The sequence below is a fragment of the Ischnura elegans genome, chromosome 2 (genome assembly GCF_921293095.1).
Source record: "Ischnura elegans chromosome 2, ioIscEleg1.1, whole genome shotgun sequence".
Lineage (NCBI taxonomy): Eukaryota > Metazoa > Arthropoda > Insecta > Odonata > Coenagrionidae > Ischnura > Ischnura elegans.
Genome location: NC_060247.1, coordinates 121,974,326 through 121,991,603, shown reverse-complemented (window position 1 = coordinate 121,991,603; position 17,278 = coordinate 121,974,326). Strand labels below are relative to the sequence as shown.

General features: G+C 39.7%; 1 protein-coding gene across 1 annotated transcript in view; it reads right to left on the bottom strand.

The window, feature by feature from the left end:
- LOC124154543 (facilitated trehalose transporter Tret1-like) overlaps window positions 1–15,749 on the bottom strand; it is a 146,818-nt gene extending 131,069 nt beyond the window's left edge. The window contains exon 1 of the mRNA XM_046528345.1: window positions 15,030–15,749. Within this exon, the coding sequence (XP_046384301.1) occupies window positions 15,030–15,269 (240 nt within the window). The 5' untranslated portion in view covers window positions 15,270–15,749. The remainder of the gene's footprint in view (window positions 1–15,029) is intronic.
- Window positions 15,750–17,278: the final 1,529 nt, after the last annotated feature.

Below are 17,278 nucleotides of genomic sequence, written 5' to 3'. Positions count from 1 at the left end.
GGGGGTTCGAATCCCGGGTAAAGCTTTTGGACCCCCCAGACAAAAACCATCATAGCTCTTGGCTAGATAGTGAGCCTTGAATGTGTGAAATTCATACACCTGTGGCTTAGTACGAGATAAGCTTTACCCTCACTTATCCTAGCCAAACCTCGAGTTTAATCGAAGAGTGTGAAATAGAGGTAACATTACGGCTTAGTGCTTGTTTAATGTAACATTTGTTTTTGCGAATAGTCGCAGTAAAAATCGTAATATATGTCTGATTCAAACAGTGAGGTCCATGCAGTGCAACTCTGAAGAAAGTCAAGTATCTGAGTAGATTATCTGGGTTCGATACTTGAAGGAAAAAATGAAGTCGGGACACTTAAAACTGAAATGTCTTGTCTCCCTGAATTATGATTTCTTAAGTGTTATTAATCCCGGTGCTTCATTAATATTAATGAAAAGTGAAAGGGAACGAATTCTTTCTTGTTGCTTCCGTGATGGAATATTTATATCGCCATACGTGAATCGAAAGCTTCCTTTTGGACAATGATGTTAGTTAAATATTTTTGAGGGATTTAACTCCTCTACTAATGTTATCAAATAAATCCTTATAGTAGGTATAATAAATACTACTAGTAGGTATTATTAAGTAGTTGTGTGTAGTAGTAGTATTGTGTTACAAGGTTGGATGTTTTCCATTTTCCTCTTTGTAATTTTGTTAATGTTTCGACGCAAAAATGCATCGTTTATTTAACTAACTTATTTGAATGTGTGAACAAAAAATAGAACATATTTAAATTTGGTTCCTGCAATCGTACATTTTCCATTCCGGGCCGCCAAAATCGTTCATGGATTCATGCATGAACTCGTACATGTTAATTTAACATCTAAATGCGCATACTACCCCGCAAACCGCCTCATTATGCCATGGCCCAGGTGTTTGTAAATAAAAAGGAAAAACTCTAACGAAGTTCCGCTCAGAATTTATTTAAGTTAACTTTATTTTTGATATATTTTGGGAGAAAATAGAATCCCCGTAACGTGTAACTAAGCCTTAAATAATTCGTCTCATTTGAAGACTAGTCGTTAGTGAAAGGAATCTAGGCATTGATGATCTAATGTATCTCTATATAATTCATTTCATATGTTTGGAATTTAATTGAGTGTTTTTTTTCATCAATCCACCGTCTTTAGGATGATCGCCTGTAGGAGCATTAGTCTCTCCTCTTAGATTCGCTCGCTAGCCCACCACTTCAATGCTTACCCGGCACTCTTCTCTCTCTTTCTCAAATCATCGTTCAGTCCGTTATCTCCAACCGCGTGTGCGAGTGTCAAGCGGCAAGACAAACCCATTTCCCCCTCTCTTGCTAATCATCATTCGTGCCTACGTCATGACCGAGCATTATTTATTCGACAGCTAATTCGTCTAACCTCGTGACCGCGGTAATGAGCTTATGTATGATTTCTTTGCTGATTTCACCGTATCCGAGATCATTTTCCGAACGCACTGTTGGAATTTTGTGTCTCTGTGTATTCAATCAGTGCTCAATAAGCGCGAAATATCATCTGGTCCATCAGTCTAATAGGAAAGGTGGCAGAATTTTGAGGCGACTGGGAAGTACGGGGAAGCATTGTAGCCTAATGGGTAGAGCTCTTGGCTGCTGGCCGAAGCATCACGGGTGAAGTGAAGCCTTCGGACACCCCAAAACTAAATCCTTAATGTGCGAGGTGACTTGGGGAAAGAAATTCCCCCCCCCCCCCCACCCTGAATGTGTGATATTCTTACGCATGTGGCATAGTCTAGGGTGAGCTCTTTCCTCACCTGCCTAAACCAACCTTCGAGTTGAACCTCCGGGTGAGTGATTGGTAGGTATCATCGATAAACTTCTGCATGCAGACCTGAAATTCTCCTCAAGACTTCATGTAGCGAGATGAGTTTTGAGGAAAGTCGAATGCTTTTGAAAGAATGTCGATTTTTCGTCGCTAACATATCGAAAACGGATTGACATAATGCAAAATACGGATTTTATAATTTTTGGAACCCTATCAAAATGGACATTGTTGAAAAATTGGTGGTGAATTAAAACACATTCAGGAAAAATGAGAAAATTGTGGATAATCATGTTTTCTCAGAAATCCTTTGTTATTCCTCATCCTGTAAGACAGCAGGCTGATCTTCTAGATTTATACATTCGATTCCCAACAGGTCGTCTAGGTACTGCAACATAACTGTAAACATCATTATTACATCGCGATTTTACTAAAAGGTTAATATTTATCTGCATATAATCGCAGATGAATCTCCCGTAAAGGTGAGTATTTGATAATAATTATACGCACCATTGTGGTGTGGTGTAATAAGACTGTCCCTTACCTTGGACTTACCCTCTCCTGCAATCTATCATGGGATCAGCACGTGCCTGACGTATGTGACAAAGATCGCAAGATTCTATTTTCAATCAAACCGTAAAAGAAAAATCTTCATGTTTCCATGAGAATCATGCTTTGAGGCTGTATTATCTATCCCATTATTGTCCGTGGAAATCATTCATCAGATGCTATATATGGAGCATGTTTGTCAATGGGAGCGAGGCTTGGACGTTGACAGCAGCAGAGAAGTCAAGTGTGGAATTATTCGTGGTGAGGAGCTACCGATTAATGCTGAAAGCGAAATGGGTCGACCGAGTAAGTAATGAGGAAGTGCTGAGAATAGTGGGATCAAAGAGAAATCTTATGAATAAGTAACGACCTTAAGGAGAAGACGGGACAACTTAGTTGGCCACATTATCAGGCATAATGGCTTGATGAAAGTAATCGTGGAAGGGCAGATAGAAGGAAATAAATGTTAAGGACGGCCCCGAATGAGTTATACAGAGGACAGGTTATAAAGCATATTAAGAGAAGAAATACGTCGATATGAAAAGGCTAGCGGATAGGAGAGCGGAAGGGAGAGCTACGTCATAACAATCTTATGATTGTTAACTTTTTGATGATGATGACATTCTTGTCTTCTGTACGTTAGTGTACAGTGATAAATCCAATTTACTTGAAAAGTGCCTGCAACGGCTAATTTACTCCTGTGTGAGATTCATTTTTGAATGACGAGGTCATGATTTTTTCTACCATTACGTTGATCTGAACTGGATGCCTCTCCATTGCGTTAGTGATTAATTCCTGGGGTCATTTCTTCACTCCATATTCCTAAACCGGACTCTTATATTCTTGAGCGAACTATTCATCCCCGGCAAGAGTCATGCCCCGATGTCTACCAGCTGTCAAATACTGACCTTCTTCAAATTCCTCAAGTCCTCATCAGTATGTACTTCAACTCTTTCCAATTAAACCGCTTCGAAAGTTTGAAATACTCTATCGATATTTTCAAATCATCACCCTCCCTACTGTCATGTAAAGAAAAATTACTTTGTCGGTTGAAGATCCGCTTGTAAGTTTATTTACTATATTTATTTTTGCTGTTAACAAATTCTTTTCTTGTGTTTTGCTACGATTTGTTTAAAAATTTTAAACTTATAGTCGTATGTATCATTGATATTTGAATCTTTTGTTTACATTTTTTCTGAGCAGAATATATAAATGTATTCTCTTTTTTGTTTCAATGGGTTACAACGGAGCATAAATAAAAGAAGCATTGATTCACGATCCAACTACCTTGAACATTCTTAGAGTAGGGTGGAAGGTCTGTAGATTTAAAGGAGTTTCATCAGTGGCCATACTGTAGCCTTTCTTTTGAGGAAGCGTTTCCTTCTTTTATTTTTTTATTCGCTTTTCCTTCAATTATTGCCTCGGTATCCGTAATAGTTATTTTTCTCCACTCCCAAGTGCTATACTTAACGTTTATAATTGGAAAAGATTTGCAATATCCCTTGATTTGCCATCCATGCCCTTACAGGCTCTTCTTGCCTCGATTAGTGTGGTCAACACAGTTCCTCGTTCTCGCGTATTTAGAATTCTCCTTTCGCCCTCTTCCTTCAACTCGCGGTCACCTTGAAATATCGCCTGTGCATACACTCCTTGGCATCTCCTCTTTTCTCCTCCCGTTCAGCTACTCTTCTCAATTTGAAACGACGCTCTTCTATGCCATGGATGTTAAGAATCTACGTATTCGCCATTTAACCTGATGGGAGAGGAATTTCTAAAACCATTATTGAGGGTTGTGTCAGACTTGATCTCGTGGAATTGTAGCATATTAATATCTGACCTCAAGTTACTGGCAATTTTCCACAAATGTTGGGTAGTCACAAGTTCTGAACACAAATACGGGACAAATTACGCTCTAAAAGATGCCTCAAGATTGTTAAAGTGAAGAGTTTGAACTTTCACCAGTATAAAGTACGCTATTTCAAATTAAAAAGCTAGCCACAACAATACGAATGTATGAGGAAAGAGGGAAGAAAATTTATAAACAGGAAAATGTGAGTGTCTTCTTAACCTTTGTAGTGATAATGAAGTAGACATTTAGGGGCAGCGTCACTCAGTAAATATATTCTGTTAATGTAGATCGAGAGAGCGTGGTAACATTGTAGGTGGAGCTTATGGCTTCTGATGGAAGAGTCCCAGGATCAATTCCCGTGTGAGACCTTCGGGCACTTCGAAATTGAATCTTCAAAATGCGAGGTGGCACCAGGAAAGGAATTACCACCCCCCCCCCCCCCCCCCGACTACCTTGAATGTGTGAAATTAACGTGACTGTAACTTAGCCCGTGGTGAGCTCTATCCTCGCCTATCCTAAACAACTTGCGGGTTGAATCACTCTTGCTAAATATAACAGATCGATCCATTTACCCTAGCTGATCCATTTCCCTTACCCTAGTGCCTATGACTCGGTATTGATCGATTTATTTTTGAAAAATTTTCAATACTCCATCATTTTTTTTCGTAAAAAATACTTGTTTCTCTATTGAGGCTCTTTTGAGTTGCTACATCCTGGGATATACCTATTGCAATCAATTGCACCGCGACATAATCATCATTAACATCATCACCAGTCATCAATCCTTAGATTGGCTTGTCGCAGCTCTCCTATCGGCTAATCTTTTAACACCCACATAATTATTCTTATCTAATCCTCCATCACCCACTCTTTATAACTTATCCTTGTTTTATCTCTTATGCATTTCCGTACGGCTGCTAGGACTGCAACGAAATTTAGTACGTTGGTGCATCCGGGTGCATCCCATGTTCCCAAATCCCGTAGTGCTAGTTCTGTTAGTGTCGACGAGTCCTTTGCCTCGTTTTCTCATTACCGTTTGTTAAGGTCGTATTACACGGTACACGGAATTGCGCAGTCTGACGTACGTGCGCAGGCGCACTCAAAATTGCGTCGTGTAAAGCGGTGAATTGCTAGAACACATGCGAGAATGCGTGGATGCGAGACGGCAAAATAGCCCGTTCTAATTTCGTTCATGCATTGCGCAATTCCACGCCATTTTAGAAATTAATGCCGCTCTAACCTGCGCAATTCTGTGCCCCTTGTAAAACGGCCTTTACGTCACGTCATTCAACTTCTTTGAATGGACATCACGCTCAAAGGGAAGACATAGCTTGAATGATTCCACACTTAACTATTAATCCTCTCGGGGCGAGCCTTTTTGCTGGGGTGGGGCTGCTGCCACACGACGGTTTTGGCATACGTTCGTACGGACACACATAACGATCAATGTTATGTAGTGGGGTATGAGCTTATCCCGTGCGCGATATACTAAGATTGTTTTTTCCATTATGTAAGATTTTACACTTTCCCGGCGAACAATATGTATAAACTCTTCTCGGGATACCGCGCGGGTAAAATTTTGTATTCGGGTACCGACTCGTTACCCATTCTCACGGCTACTGAAAGAATATTTGAAGTGACCGTTGAAGCTCAGCATTAGGAGGAGCCGGATTGGTCGAGTCCCGAATGTTGTCGCGGAGGACTGTGGAACAGCGTATACTTAGCTCTGGCAATCATAATTCTTTTAAGAGTTCTATTCCAAGAGCTGCTGATCGAATATCCGGTGTCTCCGTTATTATTTTTTATTCTCAAGTCTTATTTCAATAGCCTCTTTAGTTAAACGATCCCAAAATTGATTTGATCTCCATAAAACTCTGGTGTCAGCCCACCCTATTTTATGGTCCTCATCCAGGCTATGCTGTACTGATTTTTCCGGTTGACCAAGTCGGCGCTCTTACAAAATGTTACCCGCGCGGTATCCCGAGAAGAGTTTATACGTTTTTTCCATTGTTTACTGTTACATGTGCATAACATCATCATACCTGATTTGTTTCTTCACCTAAAAATCCTGCCATGTGACCATGAATTCCCAGTTACCCACTTTTTTGGGTACTTTCCTGACCGAGTAACGACGGGTGGCCTGCTATTGTCCTAATAAATTGCTACCTAACTTCAACGATCATCTTTTCAGCTGTGAGAATACTCTTCTCATTGAGGGATGCCCTCTTCGCTTGAGCTGTCCTACTGACTGCTTCTGTCTTGCTTCATTCATCCGTCTCGCAACATTTGTGAAAATTATGGGCGATAGTGACTCATCATGATCGCTGAATCCTTGCTCTCATTAATATGTTGTGGTTATTCTTTCCATAAGAAATTGGGTGATAGCTGACGTGCGATGTACATCGTTTCGCGGCTGTTATGCAACGCGCGCGGCCTCGGAAGAAATCCGTTCACTCGGAGCTTGTTTGTGTGCCGGGCTCCTTGATCTTTTGCCTGCCAAGTTCAAGGATGGACGTGGTGTCGAGGTCAATGGCTCGCTCTGCGAGAAATATGGGGTACCCTGACCGTTTATCTGTCTGGCGAATTGTGCTCGACAGCGCGGGATTGTATATTCTGCTGTATGTTTGTGAAATTTGTGAAACGTGGTCGCAGGCTCATCCTTTGGACACCAAATCGTATCGCGTCATTTACTTGTTCGTGCGCGTGCCGCCATTTTGTGACGATGACTCCTTTTTTAACCAGTCTATTAGAATGACAGCATGTCGCTTCCGTTCTGACTCCTCCTTGGAGAAGATTCCCAAGTCAAAGCCTGCGTTCGTATTAATTGTTTTCTCCTTTCACTCGTGCAATTTTTGACGAAAAAGGTATAATCAGGTACGTCGCGATGGGGATTCATTCCCCCATAATGCCACACCTAGCGAGGCATTTTGGGAGGCACACTGATTGCATGCTTTCGAAATTTGTTGATCACTCTCACCAATCGTAAAACAAAAAAATCTTAAGGTTTACTTTAAACTTCTTCAGAATTACCTTGAATGGTGTATGTATTCATTTCTTATTGATTGGTAAAGTGAGCTTAGTTGTAGTTATTCGTTCTCCATGGGTGTTTGTCTCGAAATGCAGCTGAATTTTCGCTAAATTTTAAAATTTAGGGCTCGGGCGGCAGTGGCTAACAGTATCCGATTGTGAAAACATTTCGGTTCTGAGATCCTGGAAATAAATTCACAACTTTCTCGCATAGAGCAAATTTGATCCTTTAAAAAATCATTTTTTGGCCCACCTTACTGCAAGTTCGGTTACCAATAGCTTCGGAGAGAGCTCCGCACCTTGATCCTTGATTCCAAGGATGTGCACAGTGGTGAAGTAACCAAGTGGTTGGCGTGGCGTAATGAAGTGGGACCGACCTTGGTTGTTATCTCTGGCGATAATGTGATGTGCTACAGAGTGTAAAAAATTCTTTGCACACCACCCTCCACATATGCGCTCTTTGTGGTACACAAGGATGATTTTGTTGATATAAAAGTACTTCATTAACAGTACTAGTAAAAAATATATATAATGGGAAAAGCTTAGAACTCAATATGGAAATAGAATGTGACTCTCTATTCAAGAGAGCTTTTCAAATCCATCCTGTCGAAGAGTGCTTCGTGGAATTTGATGCTAGCGAACTCTACTACTAGTAGTGGATCCTAATGTTATTTTTCACTTCTTATATTTTCAATAATTGATGGTGATTCAGTGCATCACGCTGATGATGACCTGTCTTACGACATGGTGGTAGAATATTCTTAATTTTTCGTTGAAAATTGTATTCCCAGGCTTAAATAATTTCTTCGTGAAGCATTTGCAGTAATTGCGTAACCATCCAACATACTCGCCACGAATTTTATATCATCGAGAAAATGTTTTATTGTGTAGTTTCCTAAAATGTAACTTACTCTCCATTTAGCTCTCGTATTTGTGATAGGAGCAACGATTTAACGTTTTAGAAATAAAACAGAGCACGATTATCGTTTAAAATTTCCTACTCAAAACTTGCAGGACACTGAATGAATATAACAACTGAAGTTCATCGAAAAAAAATATTATTAAGCGTGGGTTATTAACTCCTTAAAACCTGGCATCACTTGACGCAATTTCTGTGGCCCATGTAGAGAAAATAAAATTGAACTCGGTTCTTGTTCAATTTTCTTCCCTCTCAGCGTCGTAAGGCAGTGGTGAATGCTATTGCAAGTTATCCTTCTAGTTAAGTCATCTTCTTAGCTCATAAACCCGAAGATTGATTTGATCCAGTTCTCCATTCCATTCTCTTATCTGCAAACCTTTTCATATTTACGTAATTCTCTTTTAGGTCCTGAATAACCTGTTATATATACCTAACTCATTTTGGACCTTCCTTTGCCTTTCTTCCCATACACATGCTGAAAATTCGATTGATTCATTCGATTCGATACGATTACCTTCTTGCTTCATCCATCGCTAATAACTCGATTTCGAAGTTGCAAACAGTTTCACCTCTTCAGTCTTTTGTATTCCAAGTTTGATGTTGGCTGCCCTGTTTTGCTGCCTAATAATGTCTTCTTTTTATTTATTCTCATCTGATATCTGGCCATTACTGTTTTAATACTTACTAGGGTCGTCTTCAAATCCCTCTTTGCCTCGGCTATGACTGCTATGTCGCCCGCAAATCATATCATGCGTGCTGAATTCCTCCCCGCAAGTTCCTATGGTAATCGATGTGTACTTCGCAGATGCTGAGTTGGCACTCTCCAGAGCTTGAATAACTTCTGGGAGAAGAAAGGGCGGAAATTTGAAATGCGCATTGTACCTCGCGCCGTGGTATTGCGTAGAATTTGTTGTTTTTCTTCCACGAGTGCTTTGCGGTCTCGCATGCGTATTTCTCCTTTACCTTTGCATGCGAATGTAAAATACACTGCAAATAACCTAACCAAGATGCTAGGATTCTGAGCTAAGATTGAACGAAAGAAGATAAGATTTGTCAAGCGTGTTATGGGAAGATTTTCGGATGAAAAAGTAAAAGAGAGAAGCTATTTCACACTTGTCCGGCCACACCATTAATATGCAGCGAGTATATGGGATCCAGTGCAGAAAGACGTAATCCGTGAACTTAATAAAATACCAAGGAAAGCAACGCGTTTATTCAAAAGCTGCTACGGGCTTACTTTGACAGTGTTCCACCGATTATAAACGAAAAAGGCCGGGAGCGTGTTGAGATTCAGAGGCCACGTGCCAGCCTTTGATTTCGTGAACAATTGCGAATGGATATCTTTCACAGCGACACGGAGAAGATCATATTAGAACCACACTTCATTTCTAGGTCAGTCTGAAACGATAAATTTTGGGAGATATTTTGCCAAACGGATAGTTACGAGAATTCGTTTTTCTCCCGAACAATAAAGGGCTTAAATAAATGTTAGGCGTAATTTCGTTGGAGGATTTCTTTTTCGTTTGTTAACGGCTGCCTGCCACATGCATGTTGGCGGCTTGCGGCAGACATAGATAAAATGTGAAATTGAAGTGAGCGATTTGATAGGCGGATGGGATTTGGGGAATTTTTCGACATCAAATGTTTAACTACTGACTATAGGAAGTTAAAGAATTAACGTGTAAGACAAAAGATCCGAGCTATAAAAATTTTTGGGCGTATCATAAGTCATTCATTTCTTGTAACACATATTGTAAGTCTTAAGTGGATGTAAGGAAACCAATGGACTGATCATATTAAGGCAGAAAGAAATTGCGTTGCATAGGGACGCGTGGCTGCCACGATGAGAGGCAGCCTTCAGAATTTGTTGATTTAAAGCAATGACTTTTGTAAATTTCTTGAGGGTATGGTCCAATGATTAAAAATAATGTTGCCTGGTCAGTGTTGCACTTTATTTATAAAGCATCGTCAGGTCTTGGCGCAACATAGACATATTAACTGACACCAAATTTAATCACTTCATAAAAAATAAAAATTGCTTTATGAATGAAACGAAATGTTGTCCAGTTAAGTTTATTTAATCGTTTAATCCTACACTGGAGGTATCAAAAAGAAAGCAATGAAAAAATAAGTGCTCAAAAACCAGTGAAAAATTGACAAATACATTTTTTAAAAGTACACTGTTCCTAAAGCTGTACAAGTACAGTTTTCTAAAGTCTATCTAAACAATCTAAAAAATTGAATTATATGTTGTGTCGTCTGGAATCCTCTTTTCGAGACGAAGCGTATTAAATGTTATGTAAACTATATTGGTTGTCAATTAATCATTATGTACGATTTGTTTTCGAATAATACCGCACTCAAAAAATTGAATTCGATGTTGTGTTCGAAATATGTACAATCCACATTCTTGGTGAACAATCGCCGTTAAGACATCTTCTCTGTTTTATTGCCGAAGGCATTAATCTGGGGCACTCAAAAAATTGAATTCGATGTTGTGTTCGAAACATGTACAATTCACATTCTTGGTGAACAATCGCCGTTAAGACATCTTCTCTGTTTTATTGCCGAAGGCATTAATCTGGGGCACTCAAAAAATTGAATTCGATGTTGTGTTCGAAACATGTACAATTCACATTCTTGGTGAACAATCGCCGTTAAGACATCTTCTCTATTTTATTGCCGAAGGCATTAATCTGTCGCAATGAATTATAGTGCGTCGCGTGACCGCGTGAATTTTATTTTTGTTTTGAAGGTATTATCTAGTGTCGTCTGGAATCCTCTTCTCGTGACGAAGCGTATTAAATGTTATGTAAACTATATTGGTTGTCAATTAATCATTGCCTGGAATTGAAAATAATATGGTGATGGTTCTCAATGAACCCTCTTTGCTGGTGCAGCTGGCTGATACATCGGCTTTTGCGTATCGGGGGAAAAATGTGGCGGGTCGATGTATCAGCTGCAATCGCTGCTACTTATTTCAATGAGTATTAAATTTTAAATTGAAATTTAAAATTTTTCAATGCAATAAGATATCCAAAAAGAGCTTCACAATGTTTTTTTTTATTTCCTCTAGTGGTACATTTTGATAATTAACGCTCCGCTTATCGTACCTACTAGTAACCCAGAAAGAAGACTTGCAGTAAGAGGATTAAACAAATGTAATTCATAAAAAAATCCACATGTCCTAGATCAAGCAATAGTTTTTTTGTTGGAAGAAAGAATAATGATGCAGTATTTAAGTGCGCACTGAAGTGTATGCGTTTCCGTTCATGGTTTCCCAAGTTTTCAAGTGATGTGTTAACTGTTGCGGCTGGTCGTTAAAACGATTAGATCGCTGAGAGATGGACACATTTACTCTTTTTTTTAACTGAAGAATGACAAATGCGTCTTACGCCGTGGTACGCTGAACAGGTGATTGAACAGCTGACTTGCGGAGAGCGGCTTTGTTGTCGAATTTCTCGCCGAATGCTCAAGGAGCTCGTTAAGAGAGCAAAACGTTTTCTCTGTCCCTTGGCGGTTTCCAACTGAAAGATGACGCATTTTAGAAATGTTTGCCTGTGAATCAGGTGGCCAACTTTTCGATTTTACGCTTTCGGAAGAAACTTCTTAGACTGTCGAATTGGAAGCATCTATTTTGGCCGTCACATTGCGATGAATATTATAATGTGTAATTGTGTTCTTAATTTTTTTATTTATTTCAGTATTTCCAAACATCACGAAGCCGGCAATAGATTATCATTTTTCTTAATGTAAGATTATGACTGTTTGAGCAATACAAATGATGTTATGGAGGAATAGTTATCGAGGAACCCGAGAACTCTTCCTCCAGTCTATTCGCCGGGAAAACCTTATATCCTTCAAATGAAGTTACGTCTTACTAAAGTGCTTAAATTACATATTTATACTTACACTCTTATAAAATCCAGCACACTTCGATTAATACGTTCTAACATCATTGCGCCTACTCATTTTATTTGATTAAGATAGTCCTTGACGATATTCTCCATGAAAATTGGCAAATATCGGTTTTCAGAACGTATGCGGGAGTAAAACTGCACATGGGTTTGAAAGATTTCTGAAAGATAAATCCGATAGACATTCAGACGATTCATAAAAAAATTGAAAACCAGCTCCTCTAAATTACTCTCAAGATTTGAAGTATTTCAATCGTCTGTGAGGTATTGTAAACGCTGTGCGATGGAAATAACTTCGAAAGAAGCCATGTTGACTATCTGCATCCTGGTGTGGACGTTGAGCGCATACGTCACGGACGTATAGGATGTGATGTTTCTAAGGCGAGTTACACTAGTTTACCTCCCTTTATTTCACCTGTTTTTAGCCTTTGTGTGTTTATATTTGCAAACGTTTTGAAATTTGGAATCTGATCGCTGCTCGCTAATCCACTGTTTATTTCAGGTTGTTGGTACTCTGTCGATGCTCTGATGGAGATAACGTCAGATTTGACGCACAGGCATGAAAGTCACTAATGTTTGGATAGGTGAACTACTTCGCCCCTACCTAATTTTCTCTTCAAAATTAAATTACTCGTGTGAAAGTCACAGCGATTGGTTCATTCCATCATCGTTCTGTTTTTTTTCATCGTCTATTTTTAGCCGAGCCGAGGAGGTATTCTGATTGTGTTCCCATTAAAACTTTGTAAAATCAGTTTTTATGGTATCAAGCAAGATTGTAAAGGGCATCAGCAGTAAGACTGGCCCAGCGGGGCTGATCCAAGCAGTAAGAGAAGCAATGGGTCTTTATGCCCATCAGAACTTCAAGCCCCACAGAACCATGTTCAAGGGGTCAATATATTTGTCACTGTGAATTTCACTTGGTAGTTCAAAAAAGAGCGGATTATAATTGCGTAAAATACATGTATATTTATATTTTTTGGAGTATTAAGAAAGAGACGGTGTAATGCTGCCAGAAAAATTATGGCACAGGGCAACATGATTTGGTAACGTAACCGTAAAGCGCTCAGTGCAAAATTGGAGGATCTTTGTTCAAGTCAAGGTTAATCATGTTGAGTGACAGTTCTCTAGCGGAAGTTCGCTATTCAAACGATGCACCACTGCCTGGTCTGTGGCAGTTTCTGCACCCAGTTTATACGCCAGGAAACGAGCCTTGTGATGCATCCCCATCGACCTTTCTTTGGGGAGTAATGTGAATGATAATGTCATCTGGGGTCATAAAATGTTCGGCAGCATTACGTCATCTTGTCCTTTATATCCCCCAAAAGTCCACATAGAAAGAGAATGACTTGACTGCTTCACATTCTCGGCTGAATTACTGTGGCGTTACTAATAGAGGGCAGCTGAAGAAATGCTCAAAAATGGAGAAAAAAATTGGAAATTGTTCCTTGTAACATTCTTAATTGATCAAATGACGGGTGAAAAGAAGGATTGGTGCTTTCCCGATGAAATTTGCGTGAGAAATTTCTCGGGTTTTCAGCTGGGTTAGAAGAGCCGTGGTATCATACGTTTCGACTCTCGACCTGGGTACTTTCATTTCTCCGACTTCGGGGACAATAGGTTTCCGCGCTTGTTAACCCTTCCCGTTTCAGTCAGGTGTTTCGTGATTACTTTCGGAAGTCCTAAATCTTTCTCTCTTTTTGTAGTTTCCTCTTTCTTTTCTTTAAGTGTGAGTTGCGGGTGTGAGAATTTCATTGAGAAGAAATCACGAGAAGGCGGGCATATTCTGAAAAACGTACGGCAATCACGAGACACATGGCTGTGGGGGGCTTCCAGTATGAAGGCCTGGTTACACGGTTCATTAACCCGTACGAGTAAATTTCCAAACGCGTGAACGATTTGGGTGGATCGTATTGGAAAATTTATGATCCAATGATCGAAAAAGGAGAGGTACCTGTAGATGCATTTGCACGGGTTGGCTGGTTAAAGGGTGCATTTTTTTATTCACGCATTCATACATTTAAAAATTAACTCGCACGGGTTTAAGTTATAGATAGTAAATAAATATACTACTTTCAGTTAAAACCCTTAAAGCAGGTGAAAATTTCGTTTTAATTCACGAGTCAGATTAACAAGTAATTCATAAACTTAATTTTCCTTGATGAGTACTCTGGAAAAAAATCGGAAGCTACGACACGTACCATTACTTTATAAATCAAATGAACAAAAATTGCAAACACAATTGCCCTGGATATGTATTCAAAAAGAAAGATACCGATCACTCGACCGAACGCCACCATTCACCAATACAAGACTTACTCTTTTTTTATTTTCGAGTCGTCAAAGAGATACGTTGTGTACCATTATTTGATTCTCAATGTCCTCTCCCGTCGTCAAGGAGAATTGTTGCTGTGCATTAAACATTGCTCTGACGCATTGAAATGAAATTAATTGCAATATACAATTACTTATAATTAATTATTATCACAATTTATTAATATTACCAATTAAATACTTATTTACAATTATTGTGGAAAAGTGCTAATACTTTTCATTTCAATGCGTCGAAATTTCTCTGTATAACGTCTGAATCAGTTGGACTTAATTGATCAGACAATAATCATGAGCACAAAAATGTACCTGCATAATTGTACGGCGAATGTAGAATATAACCAGGCGTTAAAAACAAGTCACCGTTAGCCCCCGAAGTATCTCCCTGATGAAGGTAATCGAGTTTAATGCCGAAACGTTCTTTGCCATGGTAATTTTTATCCGGCTCGGTACAGGAGAAAATATATTAAAAGGCGACGGCAAAAGCTACAGCAATGGAATATTCCCAAGCGACCATCGGGAGCTTAGCTACGCCACTGGACAGGGGAAAATTTTCATATGGACAAAAATATGGTTGTAACATTGAGCTGGAAATATTTTGCGCTTAATTCCAACTTAAAACTCTTACCTTCTTCCTTCCATCTGCTGTGTCGCCTTTCTTCTTTCTCCTCCTCTCTTTTTTCGGGTTGTATTTTTCCTTCTCTTCGTCCATCCCGTTTGCTTTCTTATCATTATCATTCTTCTCTTCTTCCTTCACCACTTCCTCCTCCGAATCATCGTCCATGAATTTCATATCTTTCATAGCATCCTCTTCTGGGTCCATAACTGCCTTTTCTCCAAGGTGAATGGTAATTTTCTTTTCCGACATTTTGTTTTATCTAATTTTATAGCACTATTTGTGAGAGTCACTCTACCATCGCACAGTATTGTATGGATTGAGGAGATCCTATCCTATAAATAGTATCTCGAGCCTTGGTCTTCAACGGTAATTAAAATTACGTTCTCTGCGGAAGTAATACTTATCACTCTAGTAGGGGTAGGTGGAGATCACTCTTTTATCTTGCAAATTGAAGAGCGCGGAAAATTAATACGCCGCCCTCGGCTATTCCTTTCACGAATTTGAACGCGAGTAAGGGACGTGTGATGTTTTTTTTTTCCCGCCTGCGACTTGAATCGATTTGCGAATGGGATCCCGAATCGTGCGGATCTTATATTGGAATGGAAACGTGTTCTCCATGCCCGCGCAAAAAACACGCGTGGCGATTTTTGGTTCTGTGAGGTAGTGACCACCACGACTCGTAATACGGAGATATTTGTCGAGTTGCGTCTTCCGTGACAACTGGTAGTTTGCAAACGACTGGGGAAGGAGAGCTGTGAGTGCATAGGTAGACGTGAATCTATGAGGAGGGGCGGGTGTTGTGAGGAGTGGGAGGAGGTGTAAAACTTCCGAGAGGCGCGGAGGCGCGGCAAAATACCACAGGAGCCCGTGGTAGTTAAGGAGGAGCTGATCGTCGTGTTGTCGCCTCGGCTAGCGTTCCGATTTCCGGTAAGGGTGCCCAAGGATTTGTTTGTATACTCCGAATGGGAGCGGCACGTGGCAAAGTGTAAATAAACATTGATGATTGTCTTCCGGCGAATCCATCGTCGCCAACAGGTGTCTCGGTTGCTGAGGATTGATTAAGGCTTACCTTCCGCGGAAACATCGTTTAAGGGATTTGAAAATTTTCCACAAATATTAATAATAAATGAAGAAAGGTGCAACAGCCTTTCATGCCAATATAATACTTCCACTACGTCACTCCTAAATCGGTTGAACTTCGGTTGAATCAGGGGTTTTGTCAATTTCGCGTTTGATGCCAGTGCCATTTAATCTTAAAGGTTGTCGGAACTTTTAAAATGCTCACGGGAGAACTATTTGTGTAACTTATATCATATTAAGCGTTCATTAGTGTAATTTGGTGTGCATTTATAATATAGAGAGTCCATACTTCGGTGTAAATATGTTCCCGTGCAAAGGTTCTATGTTATGTGAAACATTTAATGCAGTTGACTGATATGGTGGAACGTATTTTTATATTTATAAATGATATGTGTCGCTCTCCTTAGCTCTCGCAGTTTTGCCTATCGTGGAGGAAATAAAGATTATCTACCTTGACGTTTTAGAGGAGGAAGTGGTGAAGGAAGAAGAGAAGATTGATGGTAAGAAAGCAAACGGGATGGACAATGAGAAGAAAGAACACAACCAAAGAAAGAGAGGGGGAGAAAGAAGAAAGGCGACACAGCAGATGGAAGGGAAAGGGTAAGAGTTTTTAATGGAATGGAGTGAAAATATTTCCAGCTCTATGATACACACATATTCCTCTTCATATGAAAATTTTCTCTAGCCCAGTGGCGTATTTTAACTCCCGGTGGTCGCGTGGAATATTCCATTGTTAGAGCATGCATAGGGGACAGTTGCCTAAATCTCACCGCTTCCCAAATAACACCGCCATCCTAGAAACCAATGTATTAGATATTTCTGTAATCTAATGGCTTCATTTGGAACTTCCTGCGTCAACAAGCACACCACACTACAATTGTGGCCTCCTGTGTAGTGATAAGTCAGGTGCTTAGATATTAAGAAAAGAAGTGGCTCTTCTCCTATATCTTTCTTCTTTTCACATGAATATGAAATCAAATAAGTTTTATTTACATAGTTTTAGCTACAGATCATATTTTTGAATTCTATTGAGTCTCATTTAGTGCTTTAACAGCGTGGTATGATCTTGTGTTTAGGCAGTGGAAATGATTTCATAAAAAATTGCAGTCGCTACCAAATCGCACCACGTCTTTCTACTGCTTTGCGATGCAAGAAGTATTAAAAAAGCTGCCGTGAAA